The 19,058-nt window shown below is 39.1% G+C and overlaps 1 protein-coding gene across 1 annotated transcript in view; it reads left to right on the top strand.

Moving 5' to 3' along the window:
- Nucleotides 1-19,058, top strand: part of FAF1 (Fas associated factor 1) — a 251,438-nt gene that overhangs the window by 188,852 nt on the left and 43,528 nt on the right. The window contains exon 14 of the mRNA XM_042462675.1: nucleotides 18,164-18,300. Within this exon, the coding sequence (XP_042318609.1) occupies nucleotides 18,164-18,300 (137 nt within the window). The remainder of the gene's footprint in view (nucleotides 1-18,163; nucleotides 18,301-19,058) is intronic.

The following is a 19,058-nucleotide window of genomic DNA, read 5'->3' as shown; positions in this document are numbered from 1 at the left end:
ATTAGTTAAAAAACAGGCAACAATTAAAACATCAACATCCACTATCTAATCAAATATCAGATAAATATTCACACAGTGCCTAGGAACGCTTCCCTGAACAGGGTGGTCTTCAACTCAGATTTTAAAGTCGGAAATGAAGTGATGACCTGTGTTCGTGGGGGAAGAAGGTTGCAGGAGTGAGGAGCAGCAAGTGGAAAGGGACAAATCTAGGATGGGGCGGTGGAGATCCTAGGCTGGGACAGCAGGCCTTGACTACTAGAAAGGAGGGTACGAGTGGGAATGTAAGGAGAAAGAAGTTCAGATAAATAAAGAGGGTCCAGCCCATGCAGGGTTTTAAAAGTTAACAACAGAAACTTATACTGGATGTGGAAGGGAAAGGGGAGCCAGTGAAGGGATGATAATAAAGGAGAAAGATGGTCAAAGCGGCGAGTGGATGTAATGATGTGTGCTGTTGAATGCTGGATGGAAATTAAAGATGAGAGAAACGAAGCCCTGCTAGAAGGAGGCTAGAATAATCTAGTCAGGAGACCTCCAGAGCATGGACCAGAGTCTTAGCAGTAGAGGCCGAGAGAAATGGACGGATTTTGGCAATGTTATAAAGAAAGAATCTACAGGCTTTGGCTGTGGCCTGAATGTGGGGGATAAAAGAGAGGAATTAAAAGTGAAACTGAGGCTACAGGCTTCCTGGACCGGTCAAGTAGAGGTGTTGTCGACAGAAACTGAAAAGGAGTATTGAAGGGAGGACTTGGGTGGAAAGACAAGAAGCTTTGTCTTGGACATGTTGAGCTTCAAACGCTGATGACACATCCACAGAGACAGAGCTGTGAGACATGATGAAACTTGCAGTTCAAGCCCCGGAGAAATGTCAGTGGTGGAAAGATACAGCTGAGTGTCATTGGCGTACAGATGATAGGAAAAACCAAAAGAACTGATAAGTTTTCCTAGGGACAATGTGTAAAAAGAGAACAGTAGGGGACCCAAAACAGAGCCCTGGGGAACTCCAACAGATAAGGGAACAGAGGACAAAGTCTGACTACCCGTGACCACTGCAAAAGATCTGTCTGACAAATAAGATTTAAACCAGTCAAGAACAGAGTTTGAGAACTGAAGGTCAGAAAGTATATCAAATAAAAAACAGTGATCTGCGGTGTCGAAGGCCACAGACAAATCAAGGAGAATAAGGACAGAGTAAAGGCCATTTGCCTTGGCCCATAAAAGATCATTAGAGATCTTTGTGAGGGGTCGTCTCTGTGAAATGCCACGGGCAAAAACCAGACTGAAAGGGATCCAGAATGGCGTTGGCTTCGAGAAACTCAAGACATCAAGAATTAACAACCTGTTCCAAAACCTTAGAAAGAAAAGGGAGAAGAGAAATTGGATGATAGATGGACAAAGAAGAGGGATCAAGAGAAGATTTTTTCAGGATTGGGAAAATGAGAGCATGCTTAAAGTCCGAAGGAAAGGAGCCCGTAGAAAGAGAGAGATTAAAGATAGAGAGAAGTGAAGGGAGGAAGGAAGGGGCTATAGAGATTAGGAGACGAGAGGGAATTGGATCAAGAGAACAGGTTGCAGATTTGGAAGAGTTCAGCAGTGTAGACAGTTCGTCCAAAGAGACAGGAGGAAACACAGAGAATTTATTAGTTGAAGGTGCCAGAAGATTAGTGCGAGAAGACAAATCAGGAAGAACTATCTCAGATCTGACCGTAGTGATCTTAGTGATGAAGTAGTTGGCGAAGTTGGTAGAGGAAAATAATGAAGAGACAGGGGGGAGAGGAATGACCTCATTGCTGCTTCCTGGGTGGGTGGTGCTTGGCTTTCACTTGTTTATTCCTTCCCTTTCTATTTCTCCACTCTTCAGCTTTTTGTCATAGTACTAGTTTGCAAGAAGAGGCATCAGATCCAAACCTGACACATCACATCTCATTGTGACAGAGGCATATCAAGTGCATTGAAACAGGATGTGTGGGGATGATAATGTTTGTATGGTAGTCTTTCATACCCCATTATATCTGAAAGGCATATTGTGATGGTGAGCCTACTAACTAGACCTTTTATAGGATTTTTGAGCTAAAAGACTTCACTTCCGAGTACGACTGTATGTTTTTAGCTATCCAGCCACTGACCTAGCTATTTTATGGAATTAACAGTAATATTAATATTATATTGTTTATATTTCTTTTTATTACTTTTATATATGTATCATATCATTTTTATTGATATAATCCCGGGAAATATAAAATTTATTATTATTATTATTGTTGTTGTTGTTGTGAAGAGCAAATAAAATATAATTATTTAAATATTTTGCATCCTTCCTTTTCTACTTTCAGAGTGCAGCACTAACAAAAATACAGCTTATCAAGATAAATATAAACTAAATCATGGCAGCTATTTTAAAAATCTTACAGACTTACGTACACTTGCTGTTATAATCAGCAACTTGAGAGCAAACCCATCAATCAGGCATTTAAGGCTGTGTTTAACTCTTGAACCCTAAGCCTTAGGGTGCAATATTCCAAGCCTTCTCTTCTTTGACAGGTGCTTGTTAGTCTTAATGCCCAAGTGATTTATGAAGCAAAGTGGAATTGTGAAACAAATTGGACAGACATATTTTTTTACTTCCTTTCTATGACCAAATAAGCAGTTTCATATATTATTATTATTATTATTATTATTATTATTAACCTTTATTTATAAAGTGCTGTAAATTTACACAGCGCTGTACATACTTATTCTTTTTACTAGCCTTCTGATGTATGACTGGATGGAAATCAGTTGATTCAGCAGTAAATCTGTTACCTCTGTTGTATGATCTGCATCATGTTGATGCCCAAATCAATGATGATAGATTATCCTTTTAGTCTGGCATGTGTCTTTTCTAAATGTTGTTAATGTAGCAGGGAATGCAGAAGACATTTAAAGCCAAATTCATATTCTGTTTAAGTAGTTCTGTAATCCAGTTTAAAGATATGAAAAATAAAGATAATAAAATAGCTAGTTTGAGACTCACTCACTCACCTCCTGGATGTTTTTCATGGAATTAAACTGTTCAGTAGACAGAGTTCATAAAACAATTGGATGGATCTGTTGCTGTCTAGGTTGTAGTCTTTTGTTAGACATTTGTTTTAAAAAATGCTGTCAACAATCAAGTTTAACATCTGGTCTAGCTTACTTTCAGAAGCAGCATAATTGAAGATATCAGAAGTTGCCCTGGTCAGGAGACTTAATTAATAATTTTTTTAAAAAATAAAGTTTCATAAACACCAGGCAGGTTCATTAGCTTGACTATGGCTTTTTTTTATATAGAAGAGGAAGAGGAGACAAGGTGAGGAGGGAACCCTCCTGTTTCTTGATTACATCCCACCCGCTCATTTTCTCCTTTTCTCCTTTGCTTTTGATTTTAGTGTTGGTCTTAACAGAATGTCAAGATCAATTTGCAGCATGGTTAAACTCAAGGTTTGCATTCTGCCCGCATCAATTGTCCTTACAAACAATGCTGTGTGTTCTTGTAACTTCAGAAGATTTTAGAAGGATCATGGCAAGGGCAGCATCTAATGACTTTATTAGTATAGGGTTTCAAAACAGGCTCAGTAATTGTTCACATCTCTTTGTCATCTAGTCATAATTACTACATGACATTGTTCAGGGTTGCACTTCTGAATGGCTTCCTAATAGCAACGAAATGAAGAAAAAAAGGAAAGGGATGAAAGGTGATTGTCTCTTCACACACCCTATATTCACATAATGCATGAACTATTTGTAATTCTTAATGTATACACTAAACAAGGAAAATACATATTTAAATATATACACACATTTGGAGATGACAGCTTGCTACATGTTTTGAGATATGAATTAAAAGCACATAAAGTGTTTCAAGCTAGGGACACAAAAGTTACTATTGATGTACTGAAGGCTTCTAGTTGGACATAAAAGACCCCCCCCCCATTGATCAGATTTTAACTGAGTTTGTAAAAAAAAAAACTCTTCAGTATAACGTTATACACTAGTCATAAACTCTGAATGCATTTTATCAAATGGAAATGGAAAATTGCCACAGTGGAAGAACAGAATGTTAAAAATGTATTCAGTATGCAGCCTTCATTTTACTAGGATTGAGGAGATAGGATTGTACAGTATACTGTATCATTTCTACCCTTGGTGCCCAATATGATAAGGAATAGCAGCCAAAGATGGTTGCTTTTGCAGAGTTGTGGGATGGTGGAGAGAGACAGGTCTAAACACAACTCTGGAAAACGAAAGACTTGCCCACAGATTAGAAACATTCAATATGCAATCCTGTTCTCAAGAAAGGGGACACCAGAGATTACAGTGACCATCAAACTATTGCATTAATCTCCCATGTAAGAAAGGTGATGGTCAAGATTCTACAACAAAGATTTTATGATGTACAGAGCAAGAAATGCCAGATGTCTAACTGTGTTCAGAAGACAAAGAGGAACAATGTATTTCAAATGTACATTGGATAATGTATGGACAGTGCACCAAGGATTTCAGAAGAAAATCAGCCAGTGCTTTATAGATTACAGCAAATCTTTTGATTGTGTAGATCAGTGGTTCCCAACCTTCCTAATGCTGTGACCCTTTAATACAGTTCCTCATGTTAGGGTGACCCCCAACCATAAAATTATTTTCATTGCTACATGCAAATCTGTGTTTTCCAATGGTCTTAGACGACCCCTATGAAAGGGTTGTTCGACCCCCAAAGGGGTCCCGACCCACAGGTTGGGAATTACTGGTGTAGATCATAAAAAACTATGGACCACTCTTAAAGAAATAGGCATACCATAACATTTGATTATCCTAATATGTGACCTCTACTCAAGACAAGAGGATACTCTTAGGACCGAATATGGAGAAACACAATGGTTTCCCAATGATAAGGGGGTCAGGCAGGGCTGCGTTTTATCACTGTGTCTGTTTAATTTGTACACTGAACATATTATACACAAATCTGGATAAGATCTTGAGGAAGGAGATGTAAAAATTAGAGAAAGGAACAACTGAATATTAAGAAAACAAAAATAATGATCACAGATTATTTACATAAGTTTAAAGTAGATGATGAAGACATTGAAACAGTTCAAGATTTTCCATACTTTGGAATTAATGCAGACTGCAGTCAAGAAATCAGAAGACTAGGACTTGGAAGGGCAGCTATGAAGGAATTAGACAAGATTCTGAAGTGCAAAGATAGATAATTGAATACAGCGCGTCCACTCCATACGTGGGCGTGCCATACGCAGCTTCCGGTTTATGCAGAAGCTGTGCTGCAATACTTTCAATGGCGTGTGCGGCCGCTGCATGCACGAGCCCCATTCACTATAATGGGGCTCAAGCATAGGCGGAATTTGCCTTACGTGGGGGGGGGGGGTCCGGAACTGATCCCCTGAGTAAGGCAAGGTTCCACTGTACTAAAGTTAGGATTGTCCATGCGATCATAGTTCCCATTTCAGTGTATGGTTATGAAAGCTAGATAGTAAAGAAAGCTGATAGGAAGAAAATCAACTCATTTGAAATGTGGTGTAGGAGAAGAGTTCTGCAGTTACTATGGACTTCTAAATAACAACTACAACAATGGGTCCTACAGTAAATCAAGCCTGAGTTCTCGCTAAAAACCAAGATGACTAAACTGAGAGTGTCTTACTTTCACTGTATAATGAGAAGACATGACTTACTAGAAAAGATAATAATGGTTGACAAGGTAGAAAGCAGCAGGAAAAGAGGAATACAGTGAACCCTTGTTATACGCTGGGGTTTGGTTCCAAGATCCCCCGTGGATAACAAAATCCATGGATGCTCAAGTCCCATTAAATATAATGACATAGCAAAATGGTGTCCCTTATAAAAAATGGAAAATCAAGGTTTGAAATTTGAAATTAATACGTTTTTGAACATTTGCAAACTGTGGATACTTGAATCTGTGTATAAAAAATCTGTGTATAAGAAGGGCTGACTGTACTACAATACAGGTTGATAGACTGAAAGAAGCCATGGACCCGAGTTTGCAAGACTTGAGCAGGGCTGTTAATGACAGAGTGACTTGGAAGTCTCTCAATCATGGAATCACCAGAAGTTGAAGTTGACTTGACAGCAATTAGCAACAAACAACAACAACTTCGCTTTTCCTCAGTGAGGCCTCTCCTGGAATCTTATAGTATAGCCTCTGTATTGCAGTGGTCAGTAATCTGTTCCTGATTACAGGAGGAAAGGGGTGCAGGAGGCTTAGAACCCCTTATTTTGATCTGTTGCCACCAGTGTCACCTGTTAGATTTTGCATGCTGTTTAGCCATATACAGTGGTACCCCGGGTTACGAAATTAATTCGTTCCGCGGTTAATTTCGTAACCCGAAATACCTTCGTAAGCCGAATTCCCATAGGCGCTAATGGAAAAATAGCTCTCTGCTGCCCTCCGGTGGCGGAAAATAGCGCCGCGGTTTTTTCGTAACCCGAAGAAACCTTCGTAAGCCGAAGCAATAAATCCCTATGGGATTTTTTCGTATCCCGAAAAATTCGTAACCCGGCGCATTCGTATCCCGGGGTACCACTGTAGTTCTTAAGGTCTAAGGTATCCTTGTAGCTTCCTGGGGTTCATCTCTCCATCTATTTTGTATGCACCTGTATGCCTGCACCATGAGGCAGATTTTATATAGCTAAATTATTACAGCTTGGGCTCAGCTTTCAGTTAAATGGTAGATGTTAGATAAAACTAAGAAAATTCTAAAAGTGTGAAGATGAAAGCAAATTGAAAGCCTTTCCTGACAAATTAGTTTTTATTTTATTTCCTAGAGAGCTTTTGGTCCATTCTAGTGTATATTCTGTTTCATAATGATAAAACTGTTTTATAATCATAAGGAGCCCTGGCGGCACAGTTGTTAAATGCCGTACTGCAGCCACAACGTTGTAAATCCAGTCCTAGAGGAGGGCTCCAGCCTTCCATCCTTTTGTAGGCTGAAATGAGTGCCCATCTTGTTGGGGGCAATTGGCTTACACATTGTAAACCACCTAGGGAGTGCAAGTTCACTGATAAGCAGTATAGAAATATACTCGTGGTCGCTACTTTGCTATTGCTATATTTAATATATTGCTATATTTATAAGCTATCATGAAAGGGCTGTGCTCTAATACAGTGGTTCATAACTTTGGCCCTCCAGATGTTTTGGACTTCAGCTCCCAGAATTCCTGATTGCTGGCAAACTGGCTGGGGCTTCTGGAAGGTGAAATCCAAAACATTTGGAGAACCAAAGTTTGGGAATCACTGCTCTAATAGGTGGCCTATATCCAAGAATATAAGATATTGCAAAAGAAATACATTTTATTAATTCATTCATCCATTTCTGTTGAGGTATAATTCAGAAGGGAAAATGTACAATGTGGGATAAAAAAAAGGTGACTGGACAACAAAGGGTCACTGTCAGCCATGATGACAAGGCATTTTCTCTTCAGTGCTGAGTCATGGGAAGTGACATCAAGAGATGGCCACCAAGTGCAGTAAAATGCTGCAAAAGTGCTGCAAATGTGCAGAGTCACCCTGGATAGGGGACAGAGAACAGTGTGACACAAGAGGAAGCGGGAGGATCAAAAGGTCACATGAGCCCTTGCTATATAAGGGGAGTGCCTCAAGTCACAGTGTGGGTTGTTGTGATGGTGGGCGGAGTTGGAGTTGTATGATAGTTGATGTACATACTGGAACTTTGGAAGAATAAAAGCCTCCTTAGGAGACGCCTGTCTGCAGTGTCTCTTTACTCTTTCTGGAAAGGGAGAGGTGCTTCTCCAGTTTTGCACACTGCTACCTGCATCACAGAAGGTGGCAATTCTGGTGCCAAACATTGACGTGGTACATCACAGACTGCACAACAACGCTAACAATTTCTACTATCTATGAAGCCAGGACTTCATAAAGCAACATAAAATAAATAAAACAACAATATTCTGCGCAAATCATATAAGTATATAATGAAAATACAGGTGAGAAAACTATTTTAGATCACACAGATGTTTTCCTAAGGAAATGCAGGAATGAAAGGATTAGGTTCTATCTTAAAAGCTAGTACATAGGAAATCAAGTTAATGTCAGCCAGAGGAGAGTTCTGTAACTGTGGAGTTACTTCTGAGAATACTTCATGTCTCAGGGCACTAAATTTACCAATTTTACCAATGAGCAAGGAAGCAAGGCTTCCAACACTGATGTTGGATTATAGGCATGGCCAAATGGATGAAGCTAAACTAACCCAGTCTCAAACTGTTTGGGGCTTTAAAGTGTAACAGCACCTTGGATTGGGCCTGGAGATGTACTAATACCTGGTGCAGCTGGCTCAAAAGTAATGTTAATGTTCAGACTTCCTGGGCTCTTTTAATGTATGGGGAGGTACTTTGCAGGTGAAGTTCCCAAACCATCTGTGATGATCCTTGGGGTCCAAGCAGCCAAACAACCACCCTGTTCTTGGCCATTAGCCTCAGTGGATCTCTTAAATTTCCCCTAGAGTCTCCTGGGTCTGTTCTTGCTCCCTGCTGAGCTGAATGTGACCCCCTAAGATCCTCTAGTCAAGCTGCCACCACCCAGTGAATCTCCAATGAACTCCCCTTAGCACACACTGGGACTTGCTAAGGACTTAAGTTCCTTCCCTTGCTAACCTGAGCAAGCAACAACCGAGTTAAGGCACGTGTATATGACAGAGACAGCAGATACTTTTAAAGTAAGGTCTTTATTCTAAATAGACAGAATAGAGCAATAAGGTATCATTCATGCAAGGCCTCCTTGCCATGCTGGTACAGAATGCGTAGTTACAAGATGTTCATTTCAGGCAAGCCAAAGGATAAACATAACAAAAGTCTATACGCTCTAGCTAACACCTTTAAGTCCTTGATGGGTTTTTGGATGCAAGGAGCTGGCTCTCATTGCCTAGCTCAACTTGCATCCCTTAAGCCTGCCCTTTTGGCACAGGTCCAGCTGGGCTCCCAAAACAAGAAGACAAAAGACCACATGGCCTCAGAGGCCTTTTAAAGACCTCTGGTGGAAGGTTCTTGAAAAACCCGGTCCTGCTCTACTGATTGGCCAGTTGGGCCTTAGGTGAGGTATGATGTAACCTCATTAGTATGTGATGAAAGCTCTCATTAGCATGTACCTCCCCCCATGTGAAGTCGAAGGCTTTCATGGCCGGCATCCATAGTTTTTTGTGGGTTTTTCGGGCTATGTGGCCATGTTCTAACAGAGTTTCTTCCTGACGTTTCGCCAGCAGCTGTGGCTGGCATCTTCAGAGAATGTTTGCCTGCAAAGGACTTGGCTATATATATTGTGTGACCTGGAAAGGCAGGAGTGATTTGCATGTGTATTGTTTATTGCTGATGGCAGTCCTCAGGGTGTGAGGGTCTGCACAAGAAGATTAATGTCTGCTTGATTAGTGCTCATTGTCTGCTGGGAAACCCCTGACCCTGGGAGATTTCTTATTTGCATTTGTTGAGTCTTTATCTTGCTATCTTGCTATCTTTCAGGACTGGTAAACGTTGTTTACTTTAAGGGATTCTTCTTTCCTGTTGAAATTGTCCAGGTGTTTGTGGATTTCAGTGGCTTCCCTGTGCATCCTGACATGGTAGTGGTTGGCATGGTCCAGAATTCCAGTGTTTTCAAACAGTATTTTATGCCCAGGATGGTTTGTAACATGTTCTGCTACTGCTGATTTTTCTGGCTGGCCCAGTCTGCAGTGTCTCTCGTGTTCCTTGATTCTTGTTTGCACACTGTGTTTGGTGGTCCCTAGGTAGACTTGTCCGCAGCTGCATGGTATGCGGTCAACTCCTGTGGCTGTGAGAAGGTCTCTCTGGTCCTTGGCTGAGTGAAGCATTTGCTGGATTTTCTTCGTCGGTTTGTAAACCATCTGAAGGTTGTGCTTCCTCACCACTTTGCTTATTCTGTCTGTGACTCCTTTGATGTATGGTAAAAATACCTTCCCTTTGGGTGGCTGTTTGTCTTCCAGAGGAGTGAAGTGTGGTTTGAGAGGAGTCCTCAAATGATTGAAGGCCCAGTCATTACCCCATCTTTAGAGTGAACTCCACATAAAACACACTGCACTAATTTAGTTTGCAGATGATTAGTGCATGAGTAACTAAGGCCAGATCCTCCTCCTTCAGAAAGAGCTGCCACTGGCATATAAGCTTGAGACACCTCAGATCACTCCTGCTTTTTAATCTTGATAGAGTGCCAGCTATCGACAGGCAGGCCCTCCCTCCAGAGATGGAAGGCACTCTCCTTTTTGAGCTATAGAGAAAACAGAGCTGCTCCCAGGGATTCCATTTGTTCCCCATCTCATGGAACGAGGCATATACTTCTTCTTGGAGGAAGTCATGGCAGAAATGGTCATGGGTCTTTTCATATATGGCTCGTACAGATGTGAATACATCCTCTCTCTCTCTCTCTCTCTCTCTCTCTCTCTCTCTCTCTCTCTCACGCACACACACACACACACACACACACGTGACATCTTTCTTCATGTGATCCATGTAGATCTTATTTCTAATCAGTCTCTGCCCACTATAATCTAAACCCATCTGCACTGAAAGAAATTTGCCAGACTGTACTGCTAAGGTCCCAGAGTTGTTGGACTTGTTTTCACAGATTTATAGAAGAGTCATAGTTGCGAGAATGAAATTGGATAATAAATTCCTAAAGGCCCAAATATATGGCATTTTAATTACAATAATGAATTACAAATTATAATTATAAACAGCACAGTTTGTGGAATTCTATTCCTGTGCATGGAGATACCAAAAGATAAATTACCTATTTCAGGTTTTAGCTATTACTAGATTGAAGATGAGAATCTATATTTCCTTTCAAAAAGAGAGAGAGAGAGAGAAATGGACACAGCTGTAGCATTTTATCTGCATCTTACCCAATGTCTATTGAAATACATAAATCATTAAGTCAGTCTACTGCTGCCTGGTTCGGAAATGCCCTGGGACTGAGGTGAAATTATAAAGTGTAAAGATTCTCTTGTAGAACTGTACACTATCACTTTATTGATAGCAGTATAGCATGCATGCCTTCAATGTCAAGTCCTTTAGCTGTTCAGATCTGTGGAGCAGAAGGTACAAAAGAATGGGAACCTGTGGTGTTTTTTGTTGAAGAGCTTTGATGCAGAAGAGTGGTTGCCTGATGCTGACCTTTGAGGAAAAATGAAGGCAATAGGTGCAATTCCATTTACCATTATAAAAACCCACAGCTGCATCAATAATATCTCAAGAATTCTGGTATCAAAATCACACATAAAATATAGTATGTTCTGTGTTGGGTAAACAGGAAGATTAAAAATGATACAGAGTCTTTATAGGTAGTTTCTTAAACCACAAATAATTCAGGAGTAACAGATTAGCCATGTTCAGTATTAAACAAAATCCAGATCCAAAAACCTCAATCCTCACCACAAAGTGATTATGAAGAACAACAGGGCCGTAATATTTCACCTCTCCATTGCAACCTCTTTCCGTGAGATCTGTTCTGACCCTTTTTTTAGTGAAGCCAAAAAGCCTCTATTTTGACAGAGTAAAGTGTTCTTTCCAGAAAAATTCCTTGTTGCCAGATCTGGAGAGTGTTTTAGTTATGACAGGCAAGTGTGCCAATAGTTTACCTTCTTGAAAATCAAGTCCCCATAGTCTTCTCTCTTCGTGAAAGGATTTTATCTGCTTATGGCTGAGCTAGGTATCTTCCAGTTCAAAAAATGTGGGAGTAGCCATGTTAAATATTAAACAGAATCAAAATCCAGAACACACATTGGTGATACCTTTGCTAAGCCAGTCAGAAGAACGTTACAATAATGCAGGGAAGACAAAAGTGATATTGCTGAAGTCATAAACCTGATTTGATCTGATCACCAAGGATTGAAATAGTGTATTTGTAGAAAAAGTAACAGTACCTTCACTACAACCTTTGCGTTTGTTGACCTTTGACTTTGCAGGACTGCAACTCCTATAATCCCCAGCCAATATGGTCATGCTAGAAAGGGATGGTTGGAATTAAATTCTAATGCATCCAGAGTCTAACTTGGCTGGAGAAGGCTACCTTATCAGATCATCTCAGGTTGGGTCTTGTTCTTCATTATTCTAGAGGAGATACTAGTATTTCAAAATTTCACATAGAGCCTCCAGTCTTCTAAGATGAGGCAACAGGAATAAGTTCAAGGTAACTAGGACTAACAGAGTCGTCCACTATAACTAGGAGTTAAGCAGCTATTCCTCCATAATCGTTTCTGCTGCCTCATTTGCTACCCCCACCCACCCACACACACACACCTCAGACCCAAATTAAAGGGAAATAATTGACAAAAAATGAATCTTTGTTGCCTGCATGAATCAAAGAAAAATCATTGACAAAAAAAAGCACAGTAATTTAACATGCAGCTTTCAATTTGAAATTTTCAAAGCTTTTAAACAGGCTACCCACCCTTCAGCTTTCTACCAGGTTCCCTCCAATGTATAACCAACCAATCAGTTGGGGAAAATGCAGTGTTTTAGTCAACAGTCTGGGTGCAGATCCCCATCCCATTAAATCTCTCTCTCTTGGGTCAGTAGAAGAAGCCCCTCCCCCCCAAAAAAAAGTGACTCAGAAAATTTCTTCTCTTTTCCCTTAAATTCCCCATGCATTTCTCATCTATGCAGCTTTATAAAACAACCAAGTAGAGGGCATAGGATTCACATACTCTTCACTTCTTTCCTGAGATGATTTATGCTTCTTTAATCTTACCTGTTGTTGCAAATTCAAACCTATTCCCTTCATCTTCTGGTAGAGTGTCACATTTAAGTGTACCAAAAATATGCATTTATTTAAATGGTGCTTGAATTCCTACATTAATAGTTCCACAGCTCCACACTACTATGAAAAATGTCAATTTTTTAAATACTGATGGAGTGGGTAGTGACTTTAAGCATGGATCCTCACCATCACATGAATAACCTATTCAAAGCTACTGTGTATAAAAAGTAACATATATAGTCGGTCCTCCATATCCATGGATGCTTTATCCATGGATTCAAACACCCATGGCTTGAAAATATTTTAAAAATATACATTCCAAAAAGCAAACCTTGATTTTGCCATTGTATATAAGGGACACCATTTAACTTTGCCATTCTATTTAATGGGACTTGAGCAACCACAGGTTTTGGTATCCACAGGGGCTCCTGGAACCAAACCCCAGTGAATACCAAGGACCCACTGTATAATATCCCTTAGTTACTTTCAGTTGGATGGGTGTTAGTAGCCTTGTACATAATTCTGTTTCAACTGGATGTTTTGGACTACAGTTTCCACAATTATTGACTGCTGGCTATCCTTGCTAGTTCTGATGGGACTTGTACACCAGCATATCTGGAGTTCACCAGATACTCTGTTGCTCTAGCTGAACTGATAGCCTATCCATCAAGCTCATCTAAACCAGCTTTGGGAGTTAACTGATGATGAGAGACTTTGGCACCCCAAGGAATGTTAGAATTTTCATATAAACTCCCTGGAACAAAGACAGCTACTTTGCTGCTGTATTTTTTGGTTGCAACAAAAAAGTCACTGGTGCAAGGGATGGGAAAAAAAAGCAAGAGTCTTTTTAAAAGGTCAGAGTTAAATGGATAAAATGCAGACTGCTAAAACTATCATTCATAGATATTCTGTTTAAATACAACATATCTAGTTCTACATTTAAAATTTAAATATTAATACATAAAATGTTATTCTTCAATTAACATTTTAATGAGACTTATGTTGACTTTGCACAGTATAAAATTAATAACATTAGATAATTAGATGACTTATATGTTTAATATTCAACAAGTGTTCTTTTTTGCTTTGGAAAGGGACTGCAGTATCTCTTCACAGTTTCTTTAAACTAGGTCAGCATATGAAGGACAGTTACCATCTCTCACTTTCAGTGGGTTGATTTTATTTACCTATTCTGTAATTGGCCTTGGTGTCATGGGGCATTACATTATTGTAATTAAGGTATCAATCTTCTACAGATTTTAAGCTGCATTTTGAATATAAATCACATAATGACTGTTTATCTAAATGGTGCAATTACAGCATAGTTGTATCCAAGTCTACATGTTTTTGTATGATTATCCACCCCAGGTATGGAGAAGCTGAGCTGACCAGCAAGTCTTCTTGAGTTGTTTGTTCAGTAAACAGGCCAAGGACATAATCTGTCCATGCTAGATATGCTAGTCCAAGCATAGAGATTGCCCAGTACCAGCTTATCTATATCCTTGCCAAACACCCTCTAGCAATAAATATCAGGGAGTCTTTCTGTTACATCTCTCTGGTTTTCAGTTAGCATTAGAGAGTAACTAATGCGTTCAGATCTTTTCCACTGCCACTCCTTTGAAATATTTGTTAACCATATCTGATTATTAAAGAGAAAGTTAATAACTTCCATCTGAAGGTTATATATTCTGCTGAAATGAGGCCAGTGAAACTCAAAGTTGGCTCTAATTTGTTTTCAAACTTTTATATAGCTCTCAAAAGCAATCCTACTTTTGTCATCGTGGTCTTATTTGTCATGCCAGGTTTCTGAAGAAAAGATGTTGAGATTGTTTTACTACTAATATGAAAACTAAGTGTTGTGATTCTGTTTTGGATTTTGATATCAAATGCTTCTCAGCCTGTGACATTTTAATGCAGTTTGTCTTTTCAAATAGATTTACCTTCTAATGCACGAGACAACAGGACTTTGCTCATCAGACAGTGCATACATTTCAGATCAATTGTTACCTGAAATATTATCATAAGGCGCAAGAAAACACACGATTTAAGTTGCCTTTCATGAACATAATTAAGAATTAATAAGCCTGTACCAGTGGCTAGTCCGCAGAATTTCCACTGTTTTGCCTTTTGTGACCTGTGTTATTAAAAGTCCATTATTTTTACAGACTTTATTAAATTGGATCTTATTAAAGCATTCTATATTTGCATTTGGTCTTTCATAATTCATTATTATTATGACATTTACTTTTTACCATCAGATCTGAAAACATATCATAAGCTACCCTTTTCTCTTGAAAGAAATGCTAATTTCAAACAGTCCTCTAATGGAAGAGAAAAGCTTTATCAGTTTTTTCATTTATTCAGGATCGTGTTAAGAATACTAATGCCAGACTTCAATATGCTAATGGATGAAAGCTTTTTTTGTCAAAAGCTTAGAATTATTGTTTTTAGACTGCACTGTTAAGTGGGCAAGTGAAGAAGAGTAGTAGTACATCCAGAAACATAATTCTAGAACATATTTCCTTGACTGTTAAAACTATTCCTAATTAACCTATTGAAAAATACTCTAAAATATTATCTCCAAGTGTAAAATGTCATATCTATTTCATTGTTTTAAAACTCTGCACCCACAACTTTTGTTCTGTACAATTTCCCCCCTGTGGTATCAGTAACTTTCAGCTGGTGATACTGAGTAAAGGGCTCATCTACAATTCCTGCCTTTATACAGGTTCATAGAATAATATGTGCTTGATTGTATCTCCAGAGTGGTATAAATCTCCCATGGAGAAACAGATTAAATGGAATCTTATAGTAAAACATCCATTGCTTAATCATGGGATCAGTTCATCCATTCAATATAATGGGACTAACACATACCAATGTTTCTCAGAAATGAGTTGCTTCTGTGTTGACAGGTTAATAGATTGCTTCAGGTAGTAGATATGAAGTGTCATTGAGTGAAAGCTTCGACCCTAAAATTGAAGGGAGAGTTGACGGATTTAAAATGAAAATGACACAAACAAGTCACCCCCACAACTTCACACACAGTAGCAACTCTTTCTGCTCCCAATTATGTAGTCTATTTGATTTCTGTGTTGGCCATCCAGGGATGTCTACATCAGCTATCATCTGCTGAGTTGTCTGAAGAATGTGTCTGCAACAAACAAATTGTTGGACTCACAAAAATCAGTAAGTCACTCTTTGCTTCAAGTCTTATTAGATGCCAAACTTTCCTACAATTTTTGGTTCTGCTCTGTTTTTTATTCCTGATTTTCAGTCATCTGTGACTATCAAACATAACTTATTTTGTGTGATCAATTTCCTCCTGGTCATCAGGAGGAAGTCCACCCTTCAACACTCCTTTTCTGTCTCTGTGGACAACATTTCTATTTAACTAGTCCAGCAAGCCTGCAGTCTTGATTTTATCTTTGATTCTTCTCTGTCATGTATGCCTCAGATCCAGACCACAGCCAAGGCTTGTAGATTCTTCTTATACAACATTGCCAAAATCCAACCATATCTCTCTGCCTCTACTGCCAAGATCCTGGTCCATGCCCTAGTGGTCTCACGACTTGATTTCTGTAACATCCTCCTGGCTGGGCTTCCTCTTTCTCACCTCCATCCTTTAATTTCTGTCCAGCATTCAGGTGCCCGCATTATCACATCCGCCCACTGCTCTGACCATATCTCTCCTTTGTTGGCATCCCTTCATTGGCTCCCCCTCCCTTTCCACATTCAGTATGAGCTCCTGCTGTCGACGATTAAAGCCCTCCATGGGTTGGCCCCTCCTTACTTATCAGACCTTCTTTCTCCTCACCTTCCCACTTGGGTCCTCCGTTCTGGTAGTCAAGGTCGAATGTCCCAGCCCAGGATTTTCTCTGCCCCATCCCGGATTCGCCCCTTTTCACTTGCTGCCCCTCACTCCTGGAACCTTCTTCCCCCACAAGCAAGGGCCATCACTTCTTTAACCAGCTTCAAAATGGAGTTGAAGACCATCCTGTTCAGAGAAGCGTTCCCAGGCATTGCATGATTGTCACTTGCTATTTGATATTCTTTTCTTGCCTGTCTTATTGAACCATTTTCTGTATTGCTATGTATTTTATATGTATTATCCTATTATTTGTTAGATTGTATGCCGTAGGCAGGTTTCCTCTTTTATATTTATTGTTTTTATGTACAGCACTGTGCAAATGTACAGCACTATATAAATAATAATAATAATAATAGAACAGAATCTTTCAATTTCGTCCTCTTCTGCTTGCGTTATTAGAGTATAAACTCAGATTATCATCATACATAATGGCTTTCCATGAAGCCTGATCAACATTATTCTGTTAGACTTGCGTTATATCCCCTGAACTTTTTACATCTTGCCTCCCTATAAAATCCACCCATTTCTTCATAGACTGCAATTTCCATTGTAAAACATTGTCATTATCTGAGCGGAAAAATCCTTTCTGCTTTAGCTCACTCATCCCAGTTATTGTGATGTTCATACATTTAATTTCTTGTTTCACAATTTTTAACATCCCTGATGCATGCTTCTCACATTCTACATTTGTTTGTTTATTTATTTATTTATTTGTTTGTTTGTTTGTTTGTTTATATGCCACCTTATATGCATACAGCCTTGGGTCCAATGCCATAGTACCACCATGGGCCCTACATGCATAGTAATCCTAAAATTTAACTTGATATAAAAGAAAGAAAGAAAAACCAAGACAGTGAAGTATGCATCGGGGCAGGGTGCGCCTAATACCTAGTCCTGCAGTATCTTCATATACTTGAACATATGCACTCTGTTCTTGGGAACATATCTCTGTACTCTTGTTTAGAGCACATTCCTCTCTCATATAGTTTAAATCAAACAAGGTCCCATGCACTCATGGTTTGTAGAATTTTTTTACTCCAGTTATTGGTGGTGGTGTGCTGTCAAGTAATTTTTGACTTATGGCAACATTATGTGACCTTATCATGGGACTTTTTTTTTTTTTTTTTTTTTTTTGGGCAAGATGTGTTCAGAAAATTTTTGGCTCTGCTTTCCTCTGAGGCTTTGAGGATGTGATTTGCCCAAAGTTACCAGTGGGTTTCCATGACAGAGCAGGGATTTGAACCCTGGTCTTCTGAAGTGCCCATTGATCAATGCTAATTTTTAAAACATTTTACAAGAATTCTGTGATTTCTGAATGATCATGAGAAAATATGGCTTGCCTCAGTATATTTGACAACTCTGTGATTCCAGTGTCATAAGTATATGGTGTCATTTTCATACTTTTTGCCACGGCAACACATGGACCTTTTGCTTTTCAGGAGGACATTTTTAACAGCCAGCTTTTCTCTGGTGAAATGGAAATAGTTTATAAAATCTTTATCCCCTTATAAATATTTATTTTTTTACAGGTTTCTAACAATGTGCACAAGACACTTCGGTAGTGTTGTAGCTCAGACTATTCGAACTCAGAAGACAGATCAGTTTCCACTCTTCCTGATTATTATGGGGAAGCGATCGTCAAATGAAGTGCTGAATGTAATACAAGGTAGGGGTTGTGTTCTGTTGTGTATATATTCCTTATTGAAATGGTTAGGTACATTTTTGATAGTTCTCTGTCTGGAGCAAAAGTTGAAATTCGTTCCCCTACAGATGTTAACACAACTGTGATGGTTCTCTGAGCACTACCCAGGTAGTAGAATCTGATTTAAAATCTTTATAATGAAGTTGACATAGTAAAATGCATAGGATATTTAATGGAAGCTAGTCACACTGAGTTGAAAAAGGTTTACTCTTAAATAATTGGGCTTAGGATCAAAGTGTTAATAACCTAGTTATTGTGCTCCATTTTAACGTTTATCGTAGAATTGTGATGAGAATTAAATGGCCTAGGTTCTTGAGATAGTGTGAAAAAGAAACCCTTTGGGGGGCATTTTTTAGGACATTGAAGATAGCTACCTTATAAAATCCCAAATTTAAACCTTGACTGCATCTGTACTGCAGTAGTAATCCAGTTTGACACCACTTTAAATACTGTAACTCAATGCTATGGAATCCTAGGATTTGTAGTTTGTTGTGGCACCAGAGCTCTCTGACAGAGAAGACTAAATATCTCACAAAATTACAAATCCCAGAATTCCATAGCATTGAACCATGGCAGTTAAAGTAGTGTTAAACTTCATTATTTCTGCACAGCAGATGCAACTTTGAAATATATCTGATTTCAAGCTTTGATTTGCCTAATGATCTGCTTTTGTGCATTAGGGGACACTCTCAGGCTTAAATATAATCAAAGCTGGAATATTC

Source organism: Sceloporus undulatus, chromosome 4, assembly GCF_019175285.1.
Source record: "Sceloporus undulatus isolate JIND9_A2432 ecotype Alabama chromosome 4, SceUnd_v1.1, whole genome shotgun sequence".
Taxonomy (NCBI): domain Eukaryota; kingdom Metazoa; phylum Chordata; class Lepidosauria; order Squamata; family Phrynosomatidae; genus Sceloporus; species Sceloporus undulatus.
This window is presented reverse-complemented; position numbering and strand designations above follow the sequence as displayed.